Below are 14,422 nucleotides of genomic sequence, written 5' to 3'. Positions count from 1 at the left end.
AGCAGCTTTATTTATAATGGCCATACATGGAAAACAACTTAAATGTGTTCATTTATTGGAAAATGAATAAACTGTGTTAAATCTATACACTGGATTACTACTTGGCAATGAAAAGAATTACTGAAATACACAACACAGATAAATCTAAAAAGCATTCTACTAAAAGAAGTCACATGCAAAATATTATACTGTCTGATTCAATGCTAGAAAAAGCAAACCTATAGTAACAGAAACCAGATCAGTGCTTGCCAAGAGCTGAAGGTAAAGGAAGAGAAGTGATGAGTGCTATGGACTGAATGTTTGTGTGTCCCCAAATTCACATGCTGAAGCCCGAATCCCCAAAGTGATGGTATTTGGAAGTGGTACCTTTGGGGGATAATTTGGTTATGAGGGTGGAACCTCACGTACAGGATTAATGAGACTTGAGACAGATGATCTCTAACATATTAGGATATAGCAAGAAGATATCCATCTGCAAATCGGAAAGAGGGCTCTTACTAGACACCAAATCTCTGGCACCTTAATCTTGGACGTCCCAGTCTCCATAACTGAGAAATAAATGTGTGTGTTTTTTAAGCCACCAATTTATGGTAATTCGTTACAGCAGCCGAAGCTACAAAACTATAAAGGGAACTTTTTGAGATGATGGAAATGTTCTACATCATGATTGTGGTGATGGTGGTGGTTATAAAACTATACATGTATCAAAACTCATCAAACCATACTCAAAAATCAGTGGACTTTATGTAAATTATTTTGGTAAGGCAGATTTTGAAAAAATCAAATCCAACCTATTCCTCTTGGCACCTTCATTTATTAAATGAGAGGATAAAGTAATACAACTAATTCATTAATCAATTTCCAGGGAAAAAAATATTCTAATTAGTACTGTCCCTTCAAGGATAATTGCCCATAAAGGTTATACTCCAATGTGATGAAAAACTGGGGCTGTCCATCAATTCTGACACTGTTCAAATTAATTTTAAAATATTTTCTCTTGACCTGAATTCAGGACCTGCAAAACATAATTTTGAGTGTCTCTAATGGTGGCAAATTTACTCCTTTTTGAATGAATTCCTGTGAATCCAGTACTTCATCATGCCAAAATATTTTGCTTAAAAAATATATAGGTATTATGAAGTTACTAACACTTTTTAAAAACTTGAGAGACAGCTTTTTACATTGGAGAGGGACTTTTTACTCCTACAAGTTTTTAAAGTTTAAGCATCAATAGAACATGCATATGCTCCCTAAGATACATGTCAAGACACAAGTTCTAGCACAGCAGGTCCTCAAACAACATCACTTCATTTAACATCCTTTTATTATAACATTGATGAGAAAAAAATGTCAATTCTGGGTCAGAGTCACTGTCTGTGTGGAGTTTGCACATTTACCCCATGTCGGCATGGGTTTTCTCCAGGTATGCCAATTTCGTGCCACATCCCAAAGATGTGCACGTTAGGTGAATCTATGTGTCTACATTGTCCCAGTCTGAGTAAGTGTGAGTGTGGATGAGTGCACTCTCTAACAGAAGGGCGTCCTGCCCACAGTTGGTTCATGCCTTGTGCCCTGAGCTGCCTGGATAGGTTCTAGCCACTATCAACCTTGAACTAGAATAAGTAGATTGGAAAATAATAATCATTTTATTAATCTCTTTTAAATGTACATATAGCTCACATTTATTTCAATGTTTAATATCAGAAGTATTTGGTCTTCCTTCAGAAGTTGGGTGATGCTTTTGTGACAATAATGTGCTATAGAAATTTAACTCTTGTATCTAATAGCCTATGGTAAGCATGGTTTCACTATAAGTCATTTCACTGCAGTTGTACGAACCTATTGATGTTGAGGACTTACTATATTTAAAAATAAATCTAATATATCACTCACAGGGGTTTTGGACATTATGCAGCCAAATGCATAATGAAAAGAAGGAAATTATAAGGAAAATACATGACTAGACCACTATTGAAGGACCAGGTCTTATTACTTTAGTGTTATATCCTCGATAGCAGTGCTTCTCAAAACTTTTAGCATGCATATGAATAACATGAGGATCTTATTAAAATGCATATGCTGATTCAGTGAATCCAGGGTGGCACCCGAAACTGCACATTTAGACCTCCAACATAATACCAACACTGCTGGTCCTCAGGAAATAACAAAGAACCTAGGATCACAATATTTTACAGGTATTTAGTATGCTAATATAATTTATTTTATTTTATTACATGTAGTTTCTAGTGATGTTAAAGTTAACACGAAAGAAAGTTATGCTCAACTATACTCTTCCATTCTTCATGAGAGACTGCTAAAACTCTTGAGATACAACTAACCACTCCATTCTAGCTACTGACGATCCTGAAAAGAGGCATTGTACAGACATCCCTACCTTAAAAAAAAGTAAATGTAAAAAATATTTTAATATGTTGACATGATATACAGCTAGGTTTGAAAATATTGATCTGCAGTCATAACAGTTACCTGGGGGAGCTTTTATAGCAGTGCTGGGCTCCCATCCCCTGCCCCAGACAGATGCAGCCTAGAATAATATTGACAAACTTGGACTTCGATAAAGTATTTTTCTTAAGGAGAGGAAGAGCTATTAGCCAATCAGAAAATCCAAAAACAGCAACAAAAAAAAGTTTTAACTATTTGCTCCTATAAAATGTTAAGAACTTATAAAGAACAACAAAAAAGGCAAAACAGAAAAAAACATAACTCATAAAGCTAAACTTTTATCATATACAACTGGAACCACACTGTAAATTGCAAAAATAAAAACTTTTAAAGACTCCTGAACAACATCAGATATCAGATAATGTGGGGGAGGAAGAAATTTTATTCTGTCCTTCTAGGTTCTTCCAGCTGGTATAATAATTAAATCCACAGGATACAAATTAACAAGAGAAAAATAACTAAATTTAATTATGTGTGTACATATGAGAACCCCACATACATGAGAGGTTCAGAGATGGAAAAGTAAAATGAGGTACATATGGCATCCTGAGCCAAGGAATGATGCCTTACGGCTTCAGAGGAGAGGAAGGTCACTGGTAGGATGATAAAAAGAACAGAAGTTCAGTAATTAGAAGTCTGCCCTGGCCCATAGATAGGTCATAGAATGTCATCTCTTGTAATAATTCTTATTATGGGCAAGGACTCTAATGTAGATTCTTCTAGGTAGTTGAGGGGCAGAAGTTTCTCCTGGACCCACAGGGTCTCAACTGCCTGTGGCTCAAAATAATCCACAGGCCAAAGTGGCACATCTTGGGGAGGCCTGTTCTGAACTCCTTCAGATATTTTGCCCCATTAACTTTGCCCCTTTGGCCAACAAGACCATTCAAAAATCGCTAAGCTTTAAAAATGCTTTTAAGAGTATATAAGACAGTTCATCTCCTTCCTTCATTACTATCAAATCAGGAGATAAACATAAAGTTGTTTTCGTATAAGATTTGCATACTATTTTACATTTGAAATCTATTGTTTCCATAGTAACCAGTACTGATGTAACAGAATTTTTCCTGTTCCCATTTAAAGAATACTGAGTCATAAAAATGCCTTTATGCATTTATCTAAATAGATGAAGAAAAATGTAAAATAGATTACAAATGTATACACTCAAAATATTTTTCCAAAGCTTATTATCAAGTATTAACAAGTATTAAAGCATATACTTGAATATAAGTGTACTTAGAGATAAAATTTTCAACTGAAATTCTGTTAAATTAGATATTTTAAATGAGATTGAAATTTAAGAAGTCAATTTTGTTGGTTAAGAGATGATAAAATGAATAATGGCTCAGGGGACTCTAAGCAACAAGAAAGTCAGAAGAATTTTATTAGGTTCTGCAACTTAACAGTCTCAAAAAAGTTCTCTATTTTCTTCTACAGGGAAGTCTTGCAAAAAAATCTCACCCAAGTCTTACATCTGCTCTTAATGTACTTTTTTGTTTGTTATTTTGGTGGGGGGAGATGTACTTTCATTCTGTGGTCCAAGTTTTTAAAGAATTAGAGGAGGACAGTGAGGCTCAGATTAAGCAATCTGCAAAGACATACATTTAGTAAGTAACCAAATAAAGATACACACCCAGATTTTTGTAATAGTCAAATCCATCATCTTCCCACTATGCCAAATGGGCATGTTTGAATAATTCAAAACTAAATCTTTACGTGCTCAAGATTTCCAGAAAACTGAAGTTACCAAAAATACAATTTGTTAACAAAAAGGAGAGGAGTATATTTCTCATCTTTGTAACAAATCTTGGCATACAGCTATTTTTCCCTTTACTTTATCCAAAAATTTCCTTGTCAAAACTTAATCATTTATACAGTCAACACATCATTTATACAATCCCTTAACATTTGGGAAACGTTTTTTTTCTTCATAAGCTTTCCTGAAGGCAAGTTTTAAGGTGCAGACTTTTAAAATATAAGATGGAATAAAATTATACTTGCCCATCTTTGGTAAGATATTCACACATGTTTACATGCAAATAACTGTGCAATTCATTGTTTCATATTTATTGAAACAATGCTTGGTACATCTATACAATGTGACATGAATAAATGAGGAAGATCTCCCACCTTATCTACTTCAAGCCAGTAATTAAAAAGCAAACCACTATTTTAGATACTAGATAAGTACAATTTGCTAATAATAGTCCTAACTCTCAAGATTCTAACAGAACAAGCTTAAAAGAACTGTAAAAGAAAGTGTTACATTAGGTTATTTAAATAGAGCTATTAATGAAGACATCCAGGAGAATGCTGCATCCTTCTGAGCCCTGAAAACGAGATTAAGGCTAACTTTAAAAGTTTAGGTTAAGAGTGCTGGGCATTATCCTGAGGAGAGCCACGGAAAAATTTGAAGCAGAGGAGTGATAGGATCAAAGCTGTGTTGTAGAGATAAAGTGAAAGTGATGGGTGAGTAATAAGTATAATGAAAATCTAAAAACAGGGAGATCAGATAGTAAGGCAACTAGAAGAGACTGAGTATAAGGTGAGGAGCCCAAAGTCAGGAGGTGACAGTAAAAATGGAAAGTGATGAGAGCTAGCTAATTCTTCAACAACCTTCTTTGGACTATGCAACAGATAACACTAAATTATTCCATATTTTTTATAAGGCATTTTGTTTTCTTACAAGCTTTTATAAAGCAACAATGCACTAAAGTTCCATTTCCAAAAGTTATTTTTGATATGGTAACTACAAAGTTTTGTAACACACAGATCAGAAATCCATCAAACCCAGAGGTTTCCTTGACTCGGCCAAACAATTTAAACATTCCCTTTTTTGATCCAAAAATTAACTCTGTGGTAAGTTAAAAGATATTAAACCCATAGAACTATTGAAATTTATCATAACCAGTTAGGAGTCATAAAAAAAATATATACACACAAGGACCCAAGTTTAAATTCGGAATAGCGTTTTCATGATATATCTCAAATAGACATCTATGTGCCAAGACTCTGGAAATAAAGGCATTAAGAGTCGCCACAACTCTCTATCTCAGGTGACTCATTAAAGTAGCAGCTTAAAAAAAGATAGAAAATTAAAGTATACACTCAAATCCCAAACTTGGCTCAATACAGGCAAAATTCCTACTAAGAGAACAGCTGTAAAAAGGGAATAGTGCCAAAAACAGACAAGCATCCTTCCAGCTAGACAAAATGTGACTAATTTGAAAAAAAAACAGAAGGGATAAGAAAGTCAGAGGTTCTCTGTACACTCTCCTTTTGTCTTTTTCTCTAGTTTGGCAATTTTAGAGTATATGTCAGGATTTCTTGTGGCAGATAAATATACATGCTCGAAAACAAGGGGAAGGGAGAACATATCTCCATAGTTTTTAAAGAAGTCACATTTGGAACTATTCAGGCAATTTTTCCAATTCTTTGCTGTACTTGGCCACAGAAAAACAATCCACACTCCTTTTTTATTAAACGTGCTCCAGCACTATTTGATCTTTCAATTGCCTCTACCTAATTGCTTTTAATGCTTTTTTAAGCATCCCTTTTAGAAAAATTCTTAGGAGGAACAAGGGCTCAGACTCTTTTGTAAAAAGCTTACTAACATACTGCCTATTTTTTTTTTTATCTTTAAACATGTGATATATCCTACACTGTTCTCAAAGAACCACCTATTCCTCAAGGCCTGACAAAGACCATCTCCTCCATGAAGTCTTCCTCACCAACACTAGCACGCAGTAATTTCTACTTCTAAAATTATAAACTTAATAATAAACTTTTCTCACAAATATGCATAAAGTCTAACGGGGTCCCCGACATTTTTGGCACCAGGAACCAGTGCTCCTATGAAAATCTAACGCCTGATGATCTGAGGTAGAGCTGAGGCAGTGATGCTAGCATGGGGGATTGGCTGCAAATACAGATGAAGCTTCGCTTGCTTGCTTGCCCGCCCACCACCCACCTCCTGCTGTGTGGCCCAGTTACTAACAGGCCACCAACCAGTACCTGTCCACAGCCCAGGGACTGGGGAATCCCTACTCTATCTGATCTCCCATCTACATGAAAGCTTGGAACAAGGGTCTGTTCCACACTTTTCTACAGTAGGTGTTCATTACAAGCAAACCAAAAACCCTTTTATAAACTAGGTGCTCAATATGTCAAATGATAACATCAAGGGAAAAAAGCTAGTTGTTTAAGTATGGTCCTCTATCTTCCTGCCCTTCTTCACCTTTTTACTATCCCAAAAAACTAATCCCAGCCCCTTCAGATTTTCCTTTACCCTGAAGAGAAGACATGATAACTGTCTTTGTTCACTCAATACATGCCAAGTGCTTTTAAGACATTATTTTGTTCCCCCTCTTTAATTCTCCATCCCGCACTTCCACCTCTGACCTATGGATGTTGCCATTTCCCCTTAAGAACTGGAGCTCTTAAATGAGATTCACATTCGGTTACCATATTAAAATTTCAACATCAACTGTAACCAAAAAAATGCAAATGAAACAGTAAGATCCCTACTTTTACCTAATTGACATTTATTTTTAAATAACACCCACTTGTAAACAAAGTATTTGTAAACAAGCACAAACCAAACCCCAATGGGAGACAGAATAAATGGGTACAACCTTTCTGAATAGATATGATGTGGTGTATCATCAGTTTTGAAAATGTGCATGCCATCTGACCCAGAAATCTACTTTTAAGACCTTATCCTAAAGGTCAAGATTTATCTACAAAGATGTTCAGTCAGCATTATTTACAAAAAATAACCCATATCCAAAATGAGGATTAGTTTAGTACTCAAAAAATCATGCTTTAGAGATTAATCACATAGGGAAATACAATATAAAATGAAAAAGTAAATTACAAAATTACAATAAGATCCCAATTTAGGAAAAATTAAATTATGCATTTAAAAAAAGGATATAAACTAAAAGATGCCCATTAAAATGTTAGCACTGGTTACCACTAGTTGGTATGATTTTTACTTTCTTCCCTTTCATTTTGTGTTTTCCACGTGTCTACAAAGATCTACTGCTTTTCAAATAAAAAAAATTAAAACTTTCACAACAAAGTATGAATTACCATCTTACTCCTATTAAGAAAAGAGCTGTGATCAAAAATCCTGTTCAATCATGAGTTTAGCTATAACTTAAAGGCAGTAAATGTCTATCTTAACATCTTGTTGTGAGACATTTGGCATGAGCCACACTGAACCTTCCCTAGACCTTACAGCCTACTTTAGATTTTTTGAGAAACGGTATCCAAGTGCACTGCCGTTTTCCTGCAATAAAAACCCTCTAACTCTAAACAAAAAATTCATATAGCCAGTTCATATTGTCATATCTATTTTAAAATAAAGTGCTGATGAAAAGAAAACAGCAATTTTCTGAAGATCTGATTAATAATGGTCTTCAAAAAAACCTAAGAACAAGGATGATTTTCCTGTCAAAATTTCTGACTCAAAAACCACCCCCCCATTCTGATAAAAATGAACTTAATCCAACTTTTAATATCTCATAAACCCATTTATTCAAATGTGAAAAGAACAGTTTGTTTCATATGCCAATTTCACCTCCTATAAAGTTTCTTCTTTATGCAAGGCTTTAAAGCTTCTAAAGTACCTTCATAGTTTATTATCTATTTAATAAAAAAAAAATTTTAAGATCTTAAGTTTGTAGGATTCTATTAACCACCAGAAAGGAAAAAATATTATCACTGAGCTAGTATTAAAATCCAAGCCTCTATTCTAAATGCATTCTGAAGGTCATAGGAAGTTTATAGAACTCAAAAGTAAGTCTTTAGTTAAAATAAGTATATTCTAACCATTCACCATGGCTCTACTAAAATGATTGCAAGAAGGGGGGAAAAAAAGCTTTTTATGGAATCACAAATTAGGTGTTTAGTCAATCATTTTTTTTAAGCATTCTTGTGTGTAACAGACCCAAGTTAGATTTTGCATGTTTACTGTTTGAAAAGCCAATGCACCCTACTTGGAAACTGTCATGGCCTTAACTAAAAAATTAATTCATATTGTATCCTATAACTGAAATAAACAATTTCAGACTATTTTGCCACATAATTAACTGATTCTCTAAAATGAAAGTTTATTCAAATGAAGATAGCTGAGAAGCATGAATGTATTTTTTATCCCACTAAAACTGAAAAGGCCTTTAAGTCACCTACTTTACAAATTTTTAGTTCAAAGTCTCATCTTAGATAACCATACATTATAGTAATAACTACCATCAACAGAATGTTTTCCACTGGATAAGCATTTTTATCACATTTAATGCAATAACCGGAATCACAAATGCATTACCAGCATTTTACAAATAAAGTTAAAAATTTACCCTACCAACCTTGCCCAAACTAAACCTTTGTCCACATTATAGGGAAAAAAATTAGAAGAGACTTTCTGCTCACAAATATATACATATAAATAATAACACAAGTAGTCAAAATGGCACTTCATACATATATATTACTGTCTGTCTTACATACAGACAGCTTTACAATTTACAAAACACTTGTGTCCTGTCATCTCATCTTTTCCTACAACAGCCGTGTTATAGGATTATCATCACTACTATATGTGAGGGGCTTCAAGGCTCAGAGTTTAAGTGAAGTCACTCAGCTTTTGATTCCTCATTCATTGTCCAATAACCTCGCTTGATCATCTCTGAGTAAAAAAACATTGCCGCCATAATCTGAGTATTTTGCAATAAAAAGATGAAATGTACTAGAGATCCTAGATGAGCATCTTTCATCAGTTACCTATTACACCATCAAATTATTAAGAGTTACTGGGTATTTTGCCGATGATAGAAATACAAGTTGTATCAATAATTTTTATTAAGCTGGTACAATAGCAAGGAAATATCCTAGATTCTACTTGTACTGGCCAGATGACTAAAACCAGTCAGTCAGAAGTGCATATCATCTCCTTGGGAACATAGAGAATGTATAAATTAGTTTTTCGTGACTTAACAGTTGTTTCTAATACATATCATCTACCCATAAAACCAACTACCGTACAGACATCTGTGCTTCAGAGTAGGTAGTGAGGGTAGCTACTTATGTACACACATTTCTAAAAAATCTACCCAAGTTTAGCAAATATGTGTACACCCAAATACAGAGATATGTTTACCAATAACTTGAAAGATCGCTTCTACAGTAGTTATGTTGGTTTTGTACTTCTGAACGCTTCGTGCTTCTCCATGTCCAAAACAGGCAAAACTGTTCTACTTCATTACTTCTATTCCTTTCTATAACATCTACCTTTTCCTTTCCTACTTTAAAATGACCCAGTCTACTTAGTGACTTGCCCCATCTTTACTTTTTAAATGCCCCAATTTTCTCGTTAGCATGATTTCAGACTTCATTCATCCAACAAAGTTGCACCTAATCATCTCTAATTACATGTGATAATTATAAACGAAGAAAGATCTTTCCAAGTCTGGTGAGTGAGGAGCAGGAAGGGTGCCTCTGAGTAGTTTCTGTGGCTGTAGACAAGTCACAATCAACTCTTCCAACTTAATTCCCTCATCGGAAGTATTAGGAAATAAAAATCAAAGCAAGATGTTTAAAGTACTTTATAAAGTAGCAAGTATTACTGCCATCATATTTTCAGGTTTGATGCTTTTTTCTGCTATACATTTTTAAAGCAATGAAGAAAGCCCTCGACCATTTTAATGTATCATATAGGTAATGAGGAGGAGTAAAGGATAAGAAAACTTATATGAGTAAGGAATTCATTGGGGGATCAAATTCAGTTATTCTATATTCACAACTATCTTCCTTAAGTTAAGTAATGCCCAATAAAGTAAACAACATGCCTGGACTTCAAAACTCCAATATGGCTACAAAGACTACAGTACCACATTTTTTAAAAAAGAAAGAAAAAAAGGAAGCTGCCTCCCTGCACCCACCCCAGAGAAGGCCTCCTTCTATAAAGCTGTATATTGCCATCACACACACACACACACATTAACTTTTATTCACATCCCTTACATATGTGGCTTGTAACTTGGAGAGCCTGTCAAAAAAGGCTTTGCTTTCACTTGTGTGTCAACAGGTTTTCTAATTGAGCATAAACTATTTTTTAAAGATATACTGCTACTAAGTCTCACAATTTAAAAAAAATGTCTTGACCTACAGCATCAAACTAGGTGACAGTCTTCCAGGTACTCTCTCTCAGCAGTTGCTTAATATGAGACAGATGGAAAAAGCACTATTTTGGAAAAGTTCTAACAATATCAAGAATGTTATTTTCACTTGTGAATATTTAAAAACTTAAGCCTAAAGTTGAAACAAGGCAGAAAAATAAAAAGGAATCCCAAAATAGGTACACTTGACTTAAAGGCCAGAATCTCATTTTAACTCACAGTTTATCTTCTGTATAATAAATATCTCTTTACTGTAAGGCAGCTCCTTCTTCCTCAAATAAAAGATTTCAAAAGATTTGACTAAATAGGTTTAATCCCATCCAGATTCCTATCATCTATACAAAGTCATGAAAATATGAGTGTGTTAGTGCTTTATAAAGACCCTACATTCCTAAAAAGGATAAGCATTTCTCTTAAGAGACACAAAGCATCTTCCAAAGACTAAACTACTGGAGTGGTACCCGAGAGCCCAACCTAGCTCTTCAACTTCACTTATCCAGAAAGCAGAGGGAGACAAAGAATTTCTACACAGTAAAAAATAGATGAGTCCCTATTCATTCACAGCCTGTTTCCTCTTACTTTAAACACAAATTTTAACAAGTTTATTTGGTTTTTAATGTAGTAATGGGTTTCTCGCAGCAAATCAGCAGGGAGAGGAAATGTTTTAGGCAGTTATTTGATAAGAATGACTATCAAGTGAAGTCTAACTCCAGGAAAAAAAAAAAAGACTAAAATCTGTAAGTAGCAGACAGAGCGTTTAATAAGTGGTGAGCCCTATTTATCGAGTCTTAAGAATTGTATCTCTTCTCAATGTACCACAGCAAAAAAATGTTAATAACCATGACTGAGTCATAAAGTTATGTATGCTTTTCCTGATTAGGCAGGCATATAAAACACTTTGAAACTACATCTAAAACGGTCATCTTAAAAAGAATATTTTAGATAGATTAGAAGGACAGATAAGCACACTCATGCCTAAGAGTCCAAAAGAGTTAATCAATCCATCAGCATTCCAAAACAATTACTTGAGAATTCAACCAGAAGAGATCCAAGGCAAAATCTCTCTGATAGTATTTTTTTCTATGTAAACAGTTCTGTCAAGTGCTTCAGTTGACAGGCAATAATAAAAGAAGCTTTATTTCCTGTTCTCTTTCCCTTACCAAAACTCTACAGTTTGTCATCACCTCTGATACATGTTCAACATGTCCAGGGGCTACCATGAATGATGAAGTACAGTTCACATAAACTTTTCTACTAAAGTGAGTCTTCATGGTTGATATTTTATCAAAATGTTTTACATTTCATCTCACAAAATCAGATTGTGGAGAGAATTCTGAAAAATACAAGTTAATATTTAATGTGTTAACAAACTCATGTATGCCATGGCTGTACTTACCTAACCGTAAGCTTTTACTACTTATAAGCTAAGCTTTTGAAAAACTTTATGCCTTTAAGTACCATCAAAATTCTCAATCAGGACTTCATGCGTTCGTTCAGTTCACACGACAGTAAAAGATCAAATGCTAAACTCCTAAAAATAGGGGTGTTATCAGTGAAAGGAACACACAACACTTCACTGCCGAAGCAAATACGTCTTCTAGAGGGCAGGGGCGCTCCTTGTACACGTACAGTAAGAACTCAATTCAGCAAAACCTGGGAGCGAAGAATCAGGTGACTTCACACCACAGGCACTTTCTGTCTGATCCAGCCTTACTATGGTCTGAGTGGCTAGTAAACGGCTCATTAACCCCAGGTTGACAACTAAACCTGGACTCGCATCTCAGCCATGCGCAACTCTCGCAAATGGGTTCGCAGCCCGAGAGGCCCCAGAACGCAAGCGCCGGGGCACAAGCCTTGGCCTGCGGACTGCGGTTCCCTCCTGGAAGGTTGTCTGGAAAGCTTTCCGACCTGGCAGCGAGACGTCTGCTCCCCCCGCGCGCTCCGCGTCCTCCTCCACTGCGGGGCCCATCATGTCCTGGTTACCCCTTCCTCCCTTTCCGCGCGAAGGACAGAGGGCAGCGAGTGCCTGCTGGGTGACAGGTCGTCCTGCCGAGTCCGGAGGTCCCCGGGACCGAGCCGCAGGCGACCTCCCCGCGCCCGGGTCTGCGGCCCCGGCTCAAGGCCGCCCCCACAGGTCGGGGCAGCGGCAGCCACGCGGCGGACGGGCAGGGGGCCGGGCGCAGACGTGCGCGCCGCCCGTTCACCCGACAGCTGCGGGAGCCGCGGCCCGCAGCGCGCCCTTTCAGGCCGCGCGCGGCAGGAGCACGGGGCGCGGCGGGGACTAGGCCCGTCGGCCAGACGCGGCGGCAGGGGGAGAGCTGAGCCAGCCGCGGACGACGACCCCGCCGCCTGCGGCCGCTGCCCGCAATCCGAGTGACCCGCGCCCCTCTCCCCACCCGGGACCTGCGGCCTCCGCCCCGCCGGCCCGTACCTAAGAAGGTCGTGGACGAGACGTGGTTAACCCCGGTGCTTGGGTCGCTGGTCCGCCGCCGGCGCCGCAGCCCCTGGTGCGGCTGCTGCCTCCGCGATACCTCGTCCCCCTCCGCCATCTTGTACCGATTTAAAATTAACTCCCCACTGACGTCAAACGCCGCCGCCGCTTTATCAACCTCCCGGGAGCCGGTGGGGCGCCCGACGGGTCCTAGCGCCACCCTCAGCCTGCTCCTCCTTATCCTCCCTGAGTCCTCCCTTGTCCCGCCCATCCGCGCCAGCGCTCCGCCTCTACCCTGCCGGCCTGCTGCTCAGTTTTCCTGGCCTTTCACTTCTGGGAGGAGTTGAGGTGCGATCCCACAACCACCGCCTCACACTCCTACCGCCCTGAGATGAGTACCACATCCCCTTAGCTCTTGGCTGATCTGTGTAAAAGCAGAAGAGATCTCCAGAGAACCAAGTCCCTCCTTCCCAATTCAGTAACCCAATTTACCGCTCTTCTCCATAATCGTTGACTCGTGCCCTGCGCGTGAGGTTGCTTTCGCACTTCTACACTTTTTACCCCCGCCTTTTCCTCCACAGCTGTTCATCTCCTGCCTCCCTATCACCTCCCCGCTCCTGAGCTATTGCTTGTGTCTTGCTTTTCCCTTTGATATTTCCTAGCACAAGTCCTTAATGTTGCTTCCCCTCCAGAGACCATCTTAAGGGTTTGTTTGCAATAGCTCCCCTCCCCCTAACTTCTTAACTGTGCATGCCCTTGCCCTCCAGCTCCTTGCTCCTTGCAGAGGCAAGCCAAAATGCACTCTAATCAGAAAATGAATTGTAGCAGGTCCTTTTTTCTAACTGTGATGAACTCTCTTGTAGGGATCCAGTGACATCCTGTAGAAAGTTAAGGACACTTTTAAAAATAAATAACCCGTGAAGGCCACTCTGAAACATGGTCCCTATTCTTCTAGATTTTTTACCATATCAGCAGCTGCATTAGAAATTCCTTTTCATTGGTAAAGAAAGATGTCCAAGTGTCCAAATCATTGTCTTGTCCAGGTCTTCTCACAAGTCTAAAATTCACGACCTTAATCTTTCATGATCTCTAGAAAAGCATTGTCATCGAAGCTTGCAGGGTGCCATTCTAAAGGGGTTTTGTTGGGCTTTTTATTCACCTGTTTTTCTGTCTTTATGGAAAGGAATTTGGAGCTCCTGCTGGACTTCCTAACACCAGACATCCTGGCTCAATGCCCCTGGGGCAGCCTAAACCCCAAGCCATAAGCCTTGGTTGATAATAGATTTCCTTTCATAATCTCCCTATGTAGCATTATTTAATTTTGTCCACAGTCGGCTTAATGCAAGGTCTC

General features: G+C 38.0%; 1 protein-coding gene across 2 annotated transcripts in view; it reads right to left on the bottom strand.

The window, feature by feature from the left end:
• Nucleotides 1-13,226, bottom strand: part of ATL2 (atlastin GTPase 2) — a 42,612-nt gene extending 29,386 nt beyond the window's left edge. For both annotated transcript variants that reach the window (XM_039887386.1, XM_039887387.1), the window contains exon 1: nucleotides 13,072-13,226. In XM_039887386.1, the coding sequence (XP_039743320.1) occupies nucleotides 13,072-13,189 (118 nt within the window). In that variant the 5' untranslated portion in view covers nucleotides 13,190-13,226. The remainder of the gene's footprint in view (nucleotides 1-13,071) is intronic.
• Nucleotides 13,227-14,422: the final 1,196 nt, after the last annotated feature.

This window comes from Pteropus medius, unplaced genomic scaffold, assembly GCF_902729225.1.
Source record: "Pteropus medius unplaced genomic scaffold, Ma_sr-lr_union100, whole genome shotgun sequence".
Classification (NCBI taxonomy): Eukaryota; Metazoa; Chordata; class Mammalia; order Chiroptera; family Pteropodidae; genus Pteropus; species Pteropus medius.
Note: the sequence above shows the minus strand (reverse complement) of the source record. Positions and strands in the feature narration are given on the sequence as shown.